At 48.3% G+C, this 19,046-nt stretch overlaps 1 protein-coding gene across 1 annotated transcript in view; it reads right to left on the bottom strand.

Annotated features, from left to right (window-relative positions):
- Positions 1 to 19,046, bottom strand: part of VPS39 (VPS39 subunit of HOPS complex) — a 50,588-nt gene that overhangs the window by 17,302 nt on the left and 14,240 nt on the right. The window contains exons 7-11 of the mRNA XM_038741259.1: positions 17,655 to 17,747; positions 13,623 to 13,806; positions 8,437 to 8,557; positions 6,394 to 6,514; positions 1,431 to 1,560 (exon numbers count right to left, since the gene is read on the bottom strand). Coding sequence (XP_038597187.1) covers positions 1,431 to 1,560; positions 6,394 to 6,514; positions 8,437 to 8,557; positions 13,623 to 13,806; positions 17,655 to 17,747 — 649 coding nt within the window. The remainder of the gene's footprint in view (positions 1 to 1,430; positions 1,561 to 6,393; positions 6,515 to 8,436; positions 8,558 to 13,622; positions 13,807 to 17,654; positions 17,748 to 19,046) is intronic.

Below are 19,046 nucleotides of genomic sequence, written 5' to 3'. Positions count from 1 at the left end.
AGGCCCATCCCCTCCAAGAAGCCTTCCCTGACTAAGCCCTCCTTTCCTCACCTCCCACTCCCTTCTGCGTCGCCCTGACTTGCTCCCTTGATTCTTCCCCCCTCCCAGCCCCACGGCACTTACGTCCACATTAGTAATTAATTTATTTAGAATCCCCTCCCTCCCCACATCCGCCAAGCTAGCTCTCTTCCTCCCTTCAAGGCCCTACTGAGAGCTCACCTCCTCCAGGAGGCCTTCCCACGCTCAGCCCCCTCCTTCCTCTCCCCCTCCTCATCCCCCCCACCTTACCTCCTTCCCTTCCCCACAGCACCTGTATATATGTTTGTACGTATTTATTACTCTATTGATTTATTTCACTTGTACATATCGATTCTATTTATCTTATTTTGTTAATACGTTTGGTTTTGTTCTCTGTCTCCCCCTTCTAGACTGTGAGCCCACTGTTGGGTAGGGACCGTCTCTAGATGTTGCCAACTTGGACTTCCCAAGCGCTTAGTCCAGTGCTCTGCACACAGTAAGCGCTCAATAAATACAATTGACTGATTGACTGATTAACGTCTGCCTCCCCCCTAGACCATCAGCTCATTGTGGGCGGGGGATGTGTCCGTTTACTGTTGTACCGTCCGCTCCCAAGCGCTTCGACGTGTTGGGTAGGGACCGTCTCTATATGTTGCCAACTTGGACATCCCAAGCGCTTAGTCCAGTGCTCTGCACACAGTAAGCGCGCAATAAATACGACCGAATGAATGAATGAACAGTAAACACTCGGTAAATAGGAATGATTGACCGGGAAGACATGGGTGGCGGCTGAGTCGGACGGACTCCAGCCTTTTTTTTTTTTAATGGCATTTATTAAGCGCTTACTATGTGCAATGCACTGTCCTAAGCGCTGGGGAGGTTACAAGGTGATTAGGTTGTCCCACGTGGGGCTCACAGTCTTAATCCCCATTTTACAGATGAGGTAACTGAGGCCCAGAGAAGTGAAGTGACTCGCCCAAAGTCACACAGCTGACAATTGGCGGAGCGAGGATTTGAACCCATGACCTCTGACTCCAAAGCCCGGGCTCTTTTCCACCGAGCCACGCTGCTTCTCATAATAATGTTGGCATTTGTTAAGCGCTTACTATGTGCAAAGCACTGTTCTAAGCGCCGGGGGGGATACAAAGTGATCAGGTTGTCCCATGCGGGGCTCACAGTCTTAACCCCCATTTTACAGCTGAGGTCACTGAGGCTCAGAGAAGTGAAGTGACTTGCCCAGGGTCACACAGCAGACACGTGGCGGAGTCGGGATTCGAACCCATGACCTCCGACTCCGAAGCCCGGGCTCTTTCCGCTGAGCCACGCCGCTTCCCACTTCGGCCTTCTCGAAGGGGCCCGCTCGGCGGGAGGGCGGGCAAGGCGGCCCGTCACCGCCCGCTTCGCCCCGTTACCTGTGCCGAGCTTGGCGAACACCTGCATGGACTCATCGAAGCGCTTCTGGCAGAACAGGTTGAAGGCGAAGAGGTTCTTGATGTGGTGGATCTGCTGCAGCTTCTCGCTGTCCGAGTCATCCTTCATTTCCTAAGAAGGGGCGAGGGAAGAGCCCGGCTGAGGTTCCCGTGGGGGACGGGGCTCCAGGAGAACCCGGGTCACCCGGAGGGAGACCGCGCTTGCCACCGCGGGGGGTGCGGAAAGTCGACGATTCAACGGGGGAGAGAGGGTCTGGTGTCCAAGATGGGAGAGAAGCAGAAATGGATATTAATCAATCAATCAATCAATCGTATTTATTGAGCGCTTACTATGTGCAGAGCACTGTACCAAGTACAAACTGGCAACACATAGAGACAGTCCCTACCCAACAGTGGGCTCACAGTCTAAAATATTAATATAACATTATTATAATCAATAATATTAATTAATTATATAATAATATATATTATATTAATATAATTAATATTAAGACCGTGAGCCCCACGTGGGACAACCTTGTGACCTCCCGAGCGCTTAGAATAGTGCTCGGCACATAGCAACCGCTTAATGCATGCCATTCTTATTCTTATTACTATAAATACCAGTGGTTAACTCATTGATTGGGGGCAACAACTGCTCTGAAAAAAGGAAAGTCCCCATTGATTTGGGGCAATTACTGCTCTGAAAAAAGGAAAGTCCCCATGCTTAGATACCTAGCACGTGCTTATCCAGAAAACTGAGTTACCAAATTTTGGGTTGTGATAAGCATTTAGAGGGGTGTGCTACCTATATTCAAGTCACTATGGATATATGTTCGTACAGATTTATTACTCTGTTTATTTTACTTGTACATGTTTATTCTATTTATTTTATTTATATGTTTTATTTTGTGTCTGTCTCCCCCTTCTAGACTCTGAGCCCCAAGTGGAACAACCTGATCACCTTGCGACCTCCCGAGCGCCTAGAACAGTGCTCGGCCCATAGTAACCGCTTAATACATGCCATTCTTATTCTTATTACTATAAATACCATTGGTTAATTGATTAATTTGGGGCAACAACTGCTCTGAAAAAAGGAAAGTCCCCATGCTTAGATACCTAGTATATGCATATCCAGAAAACTGGGTTACCAAATTTTGGGTTGTGATAATCATTTAGAGGGGTGTGATATCTATATTCAAGTCACTAGGTATATATGTTTGCAGATTTGTTACTCATTTTACTTGTACATACTTATTCTATTTATTTTATTTTGTTTAATATGTTTTGTTGTCCGTCTCCCCCTCCTAGACTGTGAGCCCCAAGTGGAACAACCTGATCACCTTGTGACCTCCCGAGCGCCTAGAACAGTGCTCGGCCCATAGTAACCGCTTAATACATGCCATTCTTATTCTTATTACTATAAATACCACTGATTAATTGATTGATTCGGGGCAACAACTGCTCTGAAAAAAGGAAAGTCCCCATGCTTAGATACCTAGTATATGCATATCCAGAAAACTAGGTTACCAAATTTTGGGTTGTGATAAGCATTTAGAGGGGTGTGATATCTATATTCAAGTCACTATGTATATATGTTTGTAGATTTATTACTCATTTTACTTGTACATATTTATTCTATTTATTTTATTTTGTTTAATATGTTTTGTTGTCCGTCTCCCCGTTCTAGACTCTGAGCCCCAAGTGGAACAACCTGATCACCTTGCGACCTCCCGAGTGCTTAGAACAGTGCTCGGCACATAGTAACCGCTTAATGCATGCCATTCTTATTCTTATTACTATAAATACCATTGGTTAATTGATTAATTTGGGGCAACAACTGCTCTGAAAAAAGGAAAGTCCCCAGGCTTAGATACCTAGCCTGTGCATACCCAGAAAACTGAGTTACCAGATTTTGGGCTGTGATAAGCATTTAGAGGGGTGTGCTACCTATATTCAAGTCAATATGTGTGTATGTTTGTACAGATTTATTACTCTATTTTACTTGTACATGTTTATTCTATTTATTTTATTTTGTTAGTATGTTTTGTTTTGTTGTCTGTCTCCCCCTTCTAGACTGTGAGCCCCAAGTGGAACAACCTGATCACCCTGTGACCTCCCGAGCGCTTAGAACAGTGCTCGGCCCATAGTAACCGCATAATACATGCCATTCTTACTCTTATTACTATAAATACCATTGATTAATTGATTGATCTGGGGCAACAACTGCTCTGAAAAAAGGAAAGTCCCCATGCTTAGATACCTAGCATGTGCATAACCAGAAAACTGAGTTACCAAATTTTGGGTTGTGATAAACATTTAGAGGGGTGTGCTATCTATATTCAAGTCACTATGTATATAGGTTTGCACAGATTTATTACTCTATTTATTTTACTTGTACATGTTTATTCTATTTATTTTATTTTCTTAATATGTTTTGTTTTGTTGTCTGTCTCCCCCTTCTAGACTCTGAGCCCCAAGTGGAACAACCTGATCATCTTGTGACCTCCCGAGCGCCTAGAACAGCGCTCGGCACATAGTAACCGCTTAATGCCTGCCATTCTTATTCTTATTACTATAAATACCGTTGATTAATTGATTGATCTGGGGCAACAGCTGCTCTGAAAAAAGGAAAGTCCCCATGCTTAGATACCTAGCATGTGCATATCCAGAAAACTGGGTTACCAAATTTTGGGTTGTGATAATCATTTAGAGGGGTGTGCTATCTATATTCAAGTCACTATGGATATAGGTTTGTACAGATTTACTACTCTATTTATACATATTTATTCTATTTATTTTATTTTGATAATATGTTTTGTTGTCTGTCTCTGCCTTCTAGACTGTGAGCCCCAACTGGAACAACCTGATCACCTTGTGACCTCCCAAGCCCTTAGAACGGTGCTCGGCACATAGTAACCGCTTAATACATGCCATTCTTAATCTTATTACTATAAATACCATTGATTAACTGATTGATTTAGGGCAACTTCTGCTCTGAAAAAAGGAAAGTCCCCATGCTTAGATACCTAGCATATGCATATCCAGAAAACTGGGTTACCAAATTCTGGGTTGTGATAAACATTTAGATGGGTGTGCTATCTATATTCAAGTCACTATGGATATAGGTTTGTACAGATTTATTACTCTATTTATACATATTTATTTCATTTAGTTTATTTTGTTAATATGTTTTGTTTTGTTGTCTGTCTCCCCCTTCTAGACTGTGAGCCCGCCGTTGGGTAGGGACCGTCTCTATATTCATTCACTCATTCAATCGTATTTATTGAGCGCTTACTGTGTGCAGAACACTGTACTAAGCGCTTGGGAAGTCCAAGTTGGCAACATCTAGAGACGGTCCCTACCCAACAGCGGGCTCACAGTCTAGAAGGGGGAGACAGAGAACAAAACAAATTAACAAAATAAAATAAATAGAATAAATATGTACCAATAAAATAAATATTTATTTATCTATATGTTGCCAACTTGGACTTCCCAAGCGCTTAGTCCAGCGCTCTGCACACAGTAAGGGCTCAATAAATACGACTGAACGAATGAAATCTGATTATCTTGTATCCACCCCAGTGCTTAGCGCTCCCCCCGTCCCCTTCTACCAATCAATCAATCGTATTTATTGAGCGCTTACTGTGTGCAGAGCACTGTACTAAGCGCTTGGGAAGTACAAGTTGGCAACATATAGAGACGGTCCCTACCCAACAGTGGGCTCACAGTCTAGAAGGGGGAGACAGACAACAAAACAAAACATATTAACAAAGTAAAATAGAATAGATATGTACAAGTAAAATAGAGTAATAAATATGTACAAACATATATACAGGTGCTGTGGGGAAGGGAAGGAGGTAAGGTGGGGGGGATGGAAAGGGGGAGGAGGGGAAGACTGTGAGCCCACTGTTGGGTAGGGACCGTCTCCATAGGTTGCCAACTTGTACTTCCCAAACGCTTAGTACAGTGCTCTGCACACAGTAAGTGCTCAATAAATACGACTGAATGAATGAATGAATGAAGTTAGGGTGTGCTCCCTCAGGGGAGGGAGCATGTCCACAAATCAATTGGTAGGGACCATCTCTATATGTTGCCAAGCGCTTAGTACAGTGCTCTGCACACAGTAAGTGCTCAATAAATATGACTGAATGAATGAAGTTAGGGTGTACTCCCTCAGGGGAGGGAGTATATCCACAAATCGATCGATAATATTTATCGTGTGCTTACCGTATTCAAACCGCTGTCCTAAATGCCCGGGAAGGTAAGCGTGATCTCTGCCCTCAAGGAACTTACAATCTAGCCGGGGGAGGCAGACAATCACAGCACACTCCCACTTAAAACAGTGCTCGCCCGCAGCAGGTGCTCCGTGAGCAGTGGCGGTAAACTGAGCGATCGGTGGGGGAAGGAAGCGGAGCTGGTTTATTTGTTTTACTTGTGCATATCTATTCTCTTTATTTTATTTTGTTAGTATGTTTGGTTTTGTTCTCTGTCTCCCCCTTTTAGACTGTGAGCCCACTGTTGGGTAGGGACTGTCTCTATATGTTGCCAATTTGTACTTCCCAAGCGCTTAGTACAGTGCTCTGCACATAGTAAGTGCTCAATAAATACGATTGATGATGATGATATGTTGCCAACTTTACTTCCCAAGCGCTTAGTCCAGTGCTCTGCACACAGTAAGCGCTCAATAAATACGATTGATTGATTGGTTAAGCGGCCCGGTTGCGGACGAGAGCGTTTTGCTCCGAGGCCGGACTCCGGCTGGTCCCGTGCCCCGGGGGAGCCGAGGGTCGGGTCCCGGAGACCGCGACGGTGACGTCGGCGGGAGTGGATGAAGAGACGGGTGGCGCTGGGCACAGGCGGAGGGTGCCCTCGGTCTGGCTTGGTGCACCGGCGCCGAGGGAGCGTGCCAACGGCCGGGCCGGAGAGGGGTCGCCCACCCCGGGGCCCGGGAAGGGGAGCTCACCGCCAGCTGCAGGGCCAGTTCGAACTGCTTGTCCTGCAGCAGCTGCTGGATCTGGGTGGCGATGGAGACGGGGAGAAGCCGCCACACGAAGTGATTGCTGGCCACGTACACGATGTTTGAGCTGGACGGGGAGGAAGACGGGGAGGGGGGTCAATCAACCAATCAATCGTATTTATTGAGCGCTTGGGAAGTACAAGGTGGCAACATCTAGAGACGGTCCCTACCCAACAGTGGGCTCACAGTCTAAAAGGGGGAGACGGACAACAAAACCAAACATACTAACAAAATAGAATAGATATGTACAAGTAAAATAAATAAATACAGTAATAAATATGTACAGACATATAATAATAATAATAATAATGTTGGTATTTGTTAAGCGCTTACTATGTGCAAAGCACTGTTCTAAGCGCTTGGGGGGATACAAAGTGATCAGGTTGTCCCACGTGGGGCTCACAGTCTTAATCCCCATTTTACAGACGAGGTAACTGAGGCTCAGAGAAGTTAAGTGACTTGCCCAAGGTCACACAGCAGACATGTGGCGGAGTCGGGATACGAACCCATGACCTCCGACTCCAAAGCCCGTGCTCTTTCCACTGAGCAACGCTGCTTCTCTATATACAGGTGCTGTGGGGAAGGGAGGGAGGTAAGACGGGGGGGATGGAGAGGGGGACGAGGGGACGAGGGGGAGAGGAAGGAAGGGGGCTCAGTCTGGGAAGGCTCCCACACGGGAGGGAGTATGTCCACAAATCAATCGGTAGGGACCGTCTCTATATGTTGCCAAGCGCTTAGTACAGTGCTCTGCACACAGTAAGCGCTCAAGAAATATGACTGAATGAATGAAGTTAGGGTGTACTCCCTCAGGGGAGGGAGTATGTCCACAAATCGATCGATAATATTTATCGTGTGCTCACCGTATTCAAACCGCTGTCCTAAGCGCCCGGGAAGGTAAGCGTGATCTCTGCCCTCAAGGAACTTACAATCTAGCCGGGGGAGGCAGACGATCAGTAGGGTCCTTCGGCCGGAGCCAGAAGCCCCCCAAGGGTGGGCTCCAGGGGCTTGGTCGGCTCCGCTGCCACCTTGGGAGGGCGAGGGGGGCCCCAGCCGGGTGAGACCAGGTTAGGACTGGTCCCTTTCTCCCTCGTGGGCATCGAAACCCAAAGGGTGACCCCAGCACCACCGACACAGCCCCCAGAGAGCCCTGCACTGGACAGCCTGTGTTCATCTTGGTTCTTTCATTCATTCATTCAATCATATTTACTGAGCACTTACTGTGTGCAGAGCACTGTAATAATAATAATAATAATGGCATTTATTAAGCGCTTACTATGTGCAAAGCACTGTTCAAAGCGCCCTTGTTCTTCCTCCCTGAGGGTGGAACTCACCCAGCTGTGGGGAGCTGCAGGGCAACCTCCAAAGGCCTGGCCCTCCTCTCCGGCCCCAAGGCCTGTATATATGTATATATGTTTGTACATATTTTTACTCCATTTATTTATTTATTTTACTTGTACATACCAACTCTATTTTATTGTGTTAGTATGTTTGGTTTTGTTCTCTGTCTCCCCCTTTTAGACCGTGAGCCCACTGTTGGGTAGGGACTGTTTCTAGATGTTGCCAACTTGGACTTCCCAAGCGCTTAGTACAGTGCTCTGCACATAGTAAGCGCTCAATAAATTTGATTGATTGATTGATTGATTGAGGCCTCACATGACAGAGAGCCAAGCTGGGATGGCACAGAGGAACCCCAAGGGTCCCCCAGACGGACGCGGCCCGGAGGACGCCTCCGTCGAGCAGGGGATGGGGTGAATTTGCCAGCTGCAAACCTGAGGGTCTCCCCCCGCCCCATCCCACCCACCGCAAATGAGGCCCCCGACTAAAGCCAAGGCTCTTCGTACTGACGACGCTTCTCACGGCGATGGGGCTCTTCCCGAGAGCGGTCGCAAAACCCTCCCCTGTGCCCTCGGCGAGAAGCAGCAGGAAATGCCCGCCGGGATGAGAGGTTGGCGAGGACCCCGGAGGGCTGAGGACGGAGAGACCCCTCACCCTCCGGAGGTGACGAAGCGGGGCCGCTGCAGCTCGATGCTCTGCACGAGCAGCCGGGGCTCGAACGTGCGGATCTCCACGTAGCGGGGCAGCACGGCCACGATGTACGGAGGTTGGTGCTCTGCGGGGGAAGACAGGGAGGAGGGTCACAGGCGTCTCCACGGCCGGGCCCGGGAGGCCCGCGGCCCGCTTCCCCAACTCCCTCGGCCCTCCTTCTCCCCGATCTTCCATCCTGGAGCCCCCGGGGCCGGGCTGGGACTCCCGCAGCCGACTTGTTGCCAACTTGTACTTCCCAAGCGCTTAGTACAGTGCTCTGCACACAGTAAGCCTTCCCAGACTGAGCCCCCTCCTTCCTCTCCCCCTCCCCGCCGCCTTACCTCCTTCCCCTCCCCACAGCACCTGTATATATGCATATATGTTTGTACGGATTTATTACCCTATTTATTTATTTATTTTACTTGTACATATTTATTCTACTTATTTTATTTTGTTAATATGTTTTGTTTTGTTCTCTGTCTCCCCCTTCTAGACTGTGAGCCCACCGTTGGGTAAGGACTGTCTCTATATGTTGCCAACTTGGACTTTCCAAGCGCTTAGTCCAGTGCTCTGCACACAGTAAGCGCTCAATAAATACGACTGAATATGATTGCATGAATGAATGACCCCAGCTGCAGACCATCTTGCAGCCCCTCGTCTGGGGCGAGGCTGCAGGGCCACTGAGTCACGGCCTCTAGACTGGCTGCAGGGTCACTGAGTCACGGCCTCTAGACTGTTAATATGTTTTGTTTTGTTCTCTGTCTCATTCATTCATTCATTCAATCGTATTTATTGAGCACTTACTGTGTGCAGAGCACTGGACTAAGCGCTTGGGAAGTCCAAGTTGGCAACATCTAGAGAAGGTCCCTACCCAACAACAGGCTCACAGTTAGAAGAGGGAGACAGAGAACAAAACATATTAACAAAATAAAATAATTAACAAAGGGACCGTCTCTATATGTTGCCAACTTGGACTTCCCAAGCGCTTAGTACAGTGCTCAGCACACAGTAAGCGCTCAATAAATGCGACTGAATGAATGAATGAATGACTTCTAGACTGTGAGCCCACTGTTGGGTAGGGACCGTCTCTATATGTTGCCAACTTGGACTTCCCAAGCGCTTAGTCCAGTCCTCAGCACACAGTAAGCACTCAATAAATACAATTGAACTGAATTGAATTTTGGGGCAAATGTGTCGATTTATTCTCATACTGTACTCTCCCAAGCGCTTAGTACAGTAAATCCTCAATAGATACGATATGTCCATTTTTTTCATCCTATTTACTTTATTAATGATGTGTATAGATCTATAATTCTATTTATTTATATGGATGCTATTGATACTTGTCTCCTTGCTTTGTTTTGTTGTCTGTCTCCCCACATCTAGACTGTGAGCCCGCTGTTGGGTAGGGACTGTATCTGCTGTCGAGTTGTACTTTCCAAGTGCTTAGTCTTAGTAGAGTGCTAAGCGCTTAGTACAGTGCTCTGCACACAGTAAGTGCTCAATAAATACAATTGAATGAATAATAATAATAACAACAATGATGGCATTTGTTAAGCGCTTACTTTGTGCAAAGCACTGTTCTAAGCGCCGGGGAGGTTACAATAGTAATGATAATAATAACGGTATTTGTTAAGCGCTATGTGCAAAGCACTGTTCTAAGCACTGGGGAGGTTACAAAGTGATCAGGTTGTCCCACGGGGGGCTCCCAGTCTTAATCCCCATTTTACAGTTGAGGTAACTGAGGCCTAGAGAAGCGAAGTGACTTGCCCAAAGTCACACAGCTGACAATTGGGGGAGGTGGGATTTGAACCCATGACCTCTGACTCCAAAGCCCGGGCTCTTTCCGCTGAGCCACACTGCTTCAAGGTGATCACTTTGGCTTCAAATGAGTTCTGCCCGTCCCCTGCCGAAATCAGGGACTATACATTCATTCATTCATCCAATCGTATTTGAGCGCTTACTGTGTGCAGAGCACTGTACTAAGTGCTTGAAAATAAGCGCTTGCTCTGTGCAAGCACTGTTCTAAGCACTGGGGCAGATACAACGTAATCAGGTTGTCCCACGGGGGGCTCACAGTCTTCACCCCCATTTTACAGTTGAGGGAACTGAGGCCTAGGAAGTGAAGTGACTTGCCCAAAGTCACACAGCTGACAATTGGGGGAGGCGGGATCTGAACCCGTGACCTCTGACTCTCAAGCCCGGGCTCTTTCCACTGAGCCACGCTGCTTCTCTTAGTCCACATTTTACAGATGAGGGCACTGAGGCGCAATGAGGTGACTCGTCCAAGGCCACACAGCAGACCCTTGGTGGAGCCGGGATTGGAACCCAGGTCCTCTGACTCCGAGGCCCGGGCTCGAGCCCCTAGGACACGCTGCGTCTCCAGTCGTGTTAAAGGAGTCGGGAGCGGAATCCGAGCGAGCCTTCCCCTCCCCACAGCACCTGTATAGATGTATATATGTTTGTACAGATCTATTACTCTATTTATTTGTACATATTTATTTAATTTATTTTATTTGGTTAACATGTTTTGTTTTGTTGTCTGTCTCCCCCTTCTAGACTGTGAGCCCGCTGTTGGGTAGGGACCGTCTCTAGATATTGCCAACTTGAACTTCCCAAGCGCTTAGTCCAGTGCTCTGCACACAGTAAGCGCTCAATAAATACGATTGAATGAATGAATGAATGACTGGGAGCCCCAAAGGGGACAACCTGATCGCCTTGCATCCCCTCAGTGCTTAGAACAGTGCTTTGCACATAGTAAGTGCTTAATCACTCAATCAATTGTATTTATTGAGCGCTTACTGTGCGCAGAGCACTGTACTAAGCGCTTGGGAAGGACAAGTTGGCAACATATAGAGACGGTCCCTGCCCAACAGTGGGCTCACAGTCTACAAGGGGGAGACAGAGAACAAAACCAAACATACTAACAAAATAAAATAAATAGAATAGATATGTACAAGTAAAATAGAGTAATAAATATGTATAAACATATATCCATATATACAGGTGCTGTGGGGAAGGGAAGGAGGTAAGATGAGGGGGATGGAGAGGGGGACGAGGGGGAGAGGAAGGAAGGGGCTCAGTGTGGGAAGGCCTCCTGGAGGAGGTGAGCTCTCAGTAGGGCCTTGAAGGGAGGAAGAGAGCTAGCTTAACGAATGCCATTATTATTATTATTCACTTTTTTTAATGGGATTTGTTAACCACTTCCCATATGCCCGGCACCACACTAAGCGCTGAGGTAGATAGAAGACAACCAGGAGGGATACGGTCCATGTCCCAGGTGGGGCTCACGCCTTGAATCTCCATTTTGCAGACGAGGTAACTGAGGCCCAGAGAAAGGAAGTGACTTGCCCAGGGTCACACAGCAGCCAAGTGGGGGAGCTGAGATTAGAACACAGGTCCTCTGACTCCCAGGCGGGCTGCTTCTCGCTTCTGCATTGAGTCCCGGCTTGTCAAAACCACCCGGAGCGCTTCCGTATGTCCTGACCACAAATCCTACGCATCTACATCTTCCTTCCCCTTCTATCTATAAACTCCATCAGCGCCTGCCGTCCTCGCTAGACTGCAAATTCTCTGAGGGTCTACCAACTCTCCCAAGTGCTTAGTACAGTGCCCCGCACGGAGTTAGCACTCAACAAACGTCATTCATTCATTCAATCGTATTTATTGAGCGCTTACTGTGCACGGAGCACCGGACTAAGTGCTTGGGAAGTACAAGTTGGCAACATCTAGAGACAGTCTCTACCCAACAGTGGGCTCACAGTCTAGAAGGGGGAGACAGACAACAAAACAAAACATATTAACAAAATAAAATAAATAGAATAAAGGTGGGAGAGCAAGAGTGGGAAGAAGGATCCGGCCCCAGAGAAGCGACATGGCCTAATGGTTAGAGCCCCGGCCTGGGTTCTGATCGCGGCTCCACCGCTTGTCCACTGGGCAACTCGGTTTGCTTCTCTGGGCCTCGGTGGACTCATCTGGAAAATGGGGACTGGGGCTGTGATCCCCACGTGGAACATGGACTTTGTCCTACCTGATAAGCTTGTATCTACCCCAGAGCTTAGAACAGCGCCGGCGGTATGTAGTGATTGGGTGCTTACCAAATATTATTAAAATAAAAACCCCCGAAAATCACCTAATGGCTGACAGACCTCAGAGGCTTGGCTGATAATAATAATAATAATAATAATGGCATTTGGTAAGCGCTTACTATGTGCAAAGCACTGTTCTAAGTGCTGGGGGGATACAAGGTGATCAGGTCGTCCCATGTGGGGCTCGCAGTCTTCATCCTCCTTTTACAGATGAGGTCACTGAGGCTCAGAGAAGTTAAGTGACTTGCCCAAGGTCACACGGCAGATATGTGGCGGAGCTGGGATTCATTCATTCAATAGTATTTATTGAGCGCTTACTGTCCCGCCATCGACCCCCGGCCCACATCCTCCCCCGGGCCTGGAATGCCCCCAATCCCTCTGCCCATCCGCCAAGCTCGCTCTCTTCCTCCCTTCAAGGCCCTGCTGAGAGCTCACCTCCTCCAGGAGGCCTTCCCACACTCAGCCCCTTCCTTCCTCTCCCCCTCGTCCCCCTCCCCCCATCTTACCTCCTTCCCTTCCCCACAGCACCTGTATATATGTATATATGTTTGTACATATTTATTACTCTAACTTGTACATATCTATTCTATTGATTTTATCTTGTTAGTATGTTTGGCTTTGTTCTCTGTCTCCCCCTTCTAGACTGTGAGCCCACTGCTGGGTAGGGACTGCCTCTATATGTTGCCAACTTGGACTTCCCAAGCACTTAGCACAGTGCTCTGCACACAGTAAGCGCTCAATAAATACGACTGACTGTTGATTGTGTGCAGAGCACTGTACTAAGCGCTCTAAGCCATGACCTCCGACTCCTAAGCCCGTCAGCCAGCTGTAGGGGGGAGATCTGGGGCGGCTCGTGATCGACCTGTGCTCCCGAGAGCCTCCCTCTCCTTTCCGAAATCCCGCGGAGACCCGGCGCGGAAAAGCTCTCGCCACCCGAACCTCAGACTCTCTTTTCGGTTCCCGTTCCCGGTCTCGCGCGGCTCCCGGAGAGGAACTGGGTGGGATCCGGGCGAGGAACCCCGGATCCCCGGGCCTGAGGGGGGGAGGCAACGTGGCGCTCACCCATGGCGATGGGGATGTCCGTCCAGTTCAGGGCGCATTTCTGCGTGCAGGTGCCCTCCTCGTTGAGCACCACGGTGAGGTCGTCTTGGCCGACGGCCACTTTGCCGTCGGCCAGGGGCGCGACCAGGGGCTCCAGCTGTTTCCCTGTTGGAAAGAGCTCTTTGATAGACCCCTTCCCGTCCACCTGGGAGAAGAAAAGCCACAGCTGGTTACCCACGCTTCCCGGAGCGGCGAACCCTCCGGGCCCGTCTCGGAGGGGGGGGTCTCCGCTTCGCCGGCCTCCTGCGTTTGGGGGACGCCCTCGGGGCGCTTACAATCTAGCGGCGGGGTGCTGGACCCGCCTCGGGCCAGTCGCTTAACCTCTCTGGGCCTTGTGGTCCCCGTCTGCAAAATGGGGGTGACAATGAGGGGGACGTTGGGAGGTGAAAGTGAGCGGGCCTTGGAAAGACGAGCGCGCTCTGTAAGTTGGCCAAACTATCGTTTCTCTTGGTATTCGAAGCTGACTCCCGAGGCGCAGCCATGTCCCCGACCTTGCTGGCCAACCCAAAACAGCACCTGCATATGTGTTTGTACAGATTTATTACTCTATTTACTTGTCCATATTTATTTTGTGAATGATGTGCATCTAGCTTTAATTCTATTTATTCTGACGACTTGACACCTGTCGGCATGTTCTGTTCTGTTGGCTGTCTCCCCCTTCTAGACTGTGAGCCCGTTGTTGGGTAGGGACCGTCTCTATATATCGCCGACTTGTACTTTCCAAGCGCTTAGTATAGTGCCCTGCCTGTTCCTGGGTAGGGATCGTCTCTATACGTCGCTGACTTGGACTTCCCAAGCGCTCAGTACAGTCCTCTGCACACAGTCAGTGCTCAATAAATATGACTGAATGAATGAATGACACCCAAGGCGCAGCTATTTCCCCATCCTTCCTGGCCAACCCAAAACAGCACCTGCATATGTGTTTGTACAGATTTATTACTCTATTTACTATTCTATTGATTTTGTTAATGATGTGCATCTAGCTTTAATTCTATTTATTCTGACGACTTGACACCTGTCCGCATGTTTTGTTCTGTTGGCTGTCTCCCCCTTCTAGACTGTGAGCCCGTTGTTGGGTAGGGACCGTCTCTAGATGTCGCCGACTTGGACTTCCCAAGCGCTTAGTACAGTGCTCTGCCTGTTGCTGGGTAGGGATCGTCTCTATATGTCGCCGACTTGGACTTCCCAGGCGCTCAGTACAGTGCTCTGCACACAGTAAGCGCTCCATAAATATGATGGAATGAATGAATGACACCCAAGGTGCAGCTATTTCCCCGTCCTTCCTGGCCAACCCAAAACAGCACCTGCATATGTGTTTGTACAGATTTATTACTCTATTTACTTGTCCATATTTACTACTCTATTGATTTTGTTAATGATGTGCATCTAGCTTTAATTCTATTTATTCTGACGACTTGACACCTGTCCGCATATTTTGTTCTGTTGGCTGTCTCCCCCTTCTAGACTGTGAGCCCGTTGTTGGGTAGGGGCCGTCTCTAGATGTCGCCGACTTGGACTTCCCAAGCGCTTAGTACAGTGCTCTGCCTGTTCCTGGGTAGGGATCGTCTCTATACGTCGCTGACTTGGACTTCCCAAGCGCTCAGTACAGTGCTCTGCACACAGTCAGTGCTCAATAAATATGACTGAATGAATGAATGACACCCAAGGCGCAGCTATTTCCCCATCCTTCCTGGCCAACCCAAAACAGCACCTGCATATGTGTTTGTACAGATTTATTACTCTATTTACTATTCTATTGATTTTGTTAATGATGTGCATCTAGCTTTAATTCTATTTATTCTGACGACTTGACACCTGTCCGCATGTTTTGTTCTGTTGGCTGTCTCCCCCTTCTAGACTGTGAGCCCGTTGTTGGGTAGGGACCGTCTCTAGATGTCGCCGACTTGGACTTCCCAAGCGCTTAGTACAGTGCTCTGCCTGTTGCTGGGTAGGGATCGTCTCTATATGTCGCCGACTTGGACTTCCCAGGCGCTCAGTACAGTGCTCTGCACACAGTAAGCGCTCCATAAATATGATGGAATGAATGAATGACACCCAAGGTGCAGCTATTTCCCCATCCTTCCTGGCCAACCCAAAACAGCACCTGCATATGTGTTTGTACAGATTTATTACTCTATTTACTTGTCCATATTTACTACTCTATTGATTTTGTTAATGATGTGCATCTAGCTTTAATTCTATTTATTCTGACGACTTGACACCTGTCCGCATATTTTGTTCTGTTGGCTGTCTCCCCCTTCTAGACTGTGAGCCCGTTGTTGGGTAGGGGCCGTCTCTAGATGTCGCCGACTTGGACTTCCCAAGCGCTTAGTACAGTGCTCTGCCTGTTGCTGGGTAGGGATCGTCTCTATATGTCGCCGACTTGGACTTCCCAGGCGCTCAGTACAGTGCTCTGCACACAGTAAGCGCTCCATAAATATGATGGAATGAATGAATGACACCCAAGGTGCAGCTATTTCCCCGTCCTTCCTGGCCAACCCAAAACAGCACCTGTATATGTGTTTGTACAGATTTATTACTCTATTTACTTGTCCATATTTACTATTCTATTGATTTTGTTAATGATGTGCATCTAGCTTTAATCTATTTATTCTGACGACTTGACACCTGTCGGCATGTTTTGTTCCGTTGTCTGTCTCCCCCTTCTAGACTCTGAGCCCGTTGTTGGCTAGGGACCGTCTCTATATGTTGCCAACTTGTACTTCCCAAGCGTTTAGTACAGTGCTCTGCACACAGTCAGCGCTCAATAAATATGACTGACTGAATGAATGACACCCAAGGCGCAGCTATTTCCCCGTCCTTCCTGGCCAACCCAAAACAGCACCTGCAAATGTGTTTGTGCAGATTTATTACTCTATTTACTTGTCCATATTTACTATTCTATTGATTTTGTTAATGATGTGCATCTAGCTTTAATTCTATTTATTCTGACGACTTGAAACCTGTCGGCATGTTTTGTTTTGTTCTCTGTCTCCACCTTCTAGACAGTGAGCCCGTTGTTGGGTAGGGACCGTCTCTATATGTTGCCAACTTGTACTTCCCAAGCGCTTAGTACAGTGCTCTGCACACAGTCAGCGCTCAATAAATATGACTGACTGAATGAATGACACCCAAGGCGCAGCTATTTCCCCGTCCTTCCTGGCCAACCCAAAACAGCACCTGTATATGTGTTTGTACAGATTTATTACTCTATTTACTTGCACATATTTACTATTCTATTTATTTTGTTAATGATCTATTTATTCTGACGACTTGACACCTGCCGGCATGTTTTGTTCTGTTGTCTGTCTCCCCCTTCTAGACTGTGAGCCCGTTGTTGGCTAGGGACCGTCTCTATATGTTGCCAACTTGTACTTCCCAAGCGCTTAGTACAGTGCTCTGCACACAGTAAGCACTCAATAAATACGATTGAATGAATGAATGAATTTAGCTTTAATTCTATTTATTCTGACGACTTGTCACCCGTCTGCATGTTTTGTTCTGTTGTCTGTCTCCCCCTTCTAGACTGTGAGCCCGTCGTTGGGTAGGGACCGTGTCTAGATGTCGCCAACTTGTACTTCCCAAGCGTTTAGTACAGTGCTCTGCACACAGTAAGCGCTCAATAAATATGACTGAATGAATGAACGACACCCAAGGCGCAGCAATTTCCCCGTCCTTCCCGCAGGGCCGGGCTTCCCTCGCCAACCCAAAACGGGGGCGGCCCGGAAAGCGAGGCACCCGGAGGGCAGCGGGACTGGAATCATTTGATTGTATTTGTTGAGCGCCTACGGTGTGCAGAGCACTGTACTAAGCGCTTGGGAGAGTTCGATACAACCAACAGAGACACATTCAGCCGTCTTCCGTCCGTGCCCGGCCCAAACGGTCTGGAGCCGGGACACAGACGGGCGATCCGCCCGGAGTGGGGGGTCCCCCCAACCAGCCCCCCGCCCCGGCCGGGCACTCCCTCGCCCGTGGCCAGCCCGCGGCCCTTACCCGGATCAGATAATAGTCCCTCTTGAAGCCCACGCAGATGGAGTTCTCACACCAGGCCATGGACTTGGGCACGTCTGGGACGCTCAGGTCTCCCTGAAAGACGAGGCGGGCGGTTCGGTCTCTCTCCCGGGCACGGGAAGCGCCCTGCCAGCGCGGCCCTCCCACCATTCCCTCCTTCACTCAATCGTATTTATCGAGCGCAGAACGCTTGGGAGAGTACACTCCCACAATCAACAGATACATCCACCTTGTACTTCCCAAGCGCTCAGTACAGTGCTCTGCACACAGTAAGCGCTCAATAAATACGACTGAATACCCTGACTAGGCGCTTGGGAGAGTACACTCCCACAATCAACAGACACATCCACCTTGTACTTCCCAAGGGCTCAGTACAGTGCTCTGCACACAGTAAGCGCTCAATAAATACGACTGAATACCCTGACTAGGCGCTTGGGAGAGTACACTCCCACAATCAACAGACACATCCACCTTGTACTTCCCAAGGGCTCAGTACAGTGCTCTGCACACAGTAAGCGCTCAATACGATTGAACACCCTGACTAGGCGCTTGGGAGAGTACACTCCCACAATCAACAGACACATCCACCTTGTACTTCCCAAGCGCTTAGTACAGTGCTCTGCACACAGTAAGCGCTCAATAAATACGACTGAATACCCTGACTAGGCGCTTGGGAGAGCACACTCCCACAATCAACAGACACATCCACCTTGTACTTCCCAAGCGCTCAGTACAGTGCTCTGCACACAGTAAGCACTCAATAAATACGATTGAATACCCTGACTAGGCACTTGGGAGAGATCACTCCCACAATCAACAGACACAACCACCTTGTACTTCCCAAGCGCTTAGTACAGTGCTCTGCACACAGTAAGCGCTCAATAAATACGATTGAATCCCCTGCCCGCCACAAGCTTCCAGTCTAGAGGATACAGCTATGTGCATCTAGCTTTAATTCTGTTTATTCTGACGACTTTGACACCCGTCTCCATGTTCTGTTTTGTTGTCTGTCTCCCCCTTCAAGACGGTGAGCCCGTTGTTGGGGAGGGACCGCCTCTATATAATAATAATAAATAATAATAATAATAATGGTGGCATTTATTGAGTGCTTACCATGTGCAAAGCACTGTTCTAAGCGCTGGGGAGGTTACAAGGTGATCAAGTTGTTCCATGGGGGGCTCACAGTCTTCATCCCCCTCTCCATTCCCCCCTTCTTACCTCCTTCCCTTCCCCACAGCACCTGTACATATGTATATATGTTTGTACATATTTATTACTCTATGCATTTATTTATTTTACTTGTACATATCTATTCTATTTATTTTATTTTGTGAGTATGTTTGGTTTTGTTCTCTGTCTTCCCCTTTTAGACTG

Source organism: Tachyglossus aculeatus, assembly GCF_015852505.1.
Source record: "Tachyglossus aculeatus isolate mTacAcu1 chromosome 12 unlocalized genomic scaffold, mTacAcu1.pri SUPER_6_unloc_1, whole genome shotgun sequence".
NCBI lineage: Eukaryota > Metazoa > Chordata > Mammalia > Monotremata > Tachyglossidae > Tachyglossus > Tachyglossus aculeatus.
Note: the sequence above shows the minus strand (reverse complement) of the source record. Positions and strands in the feature narration are given on the sequence as shown.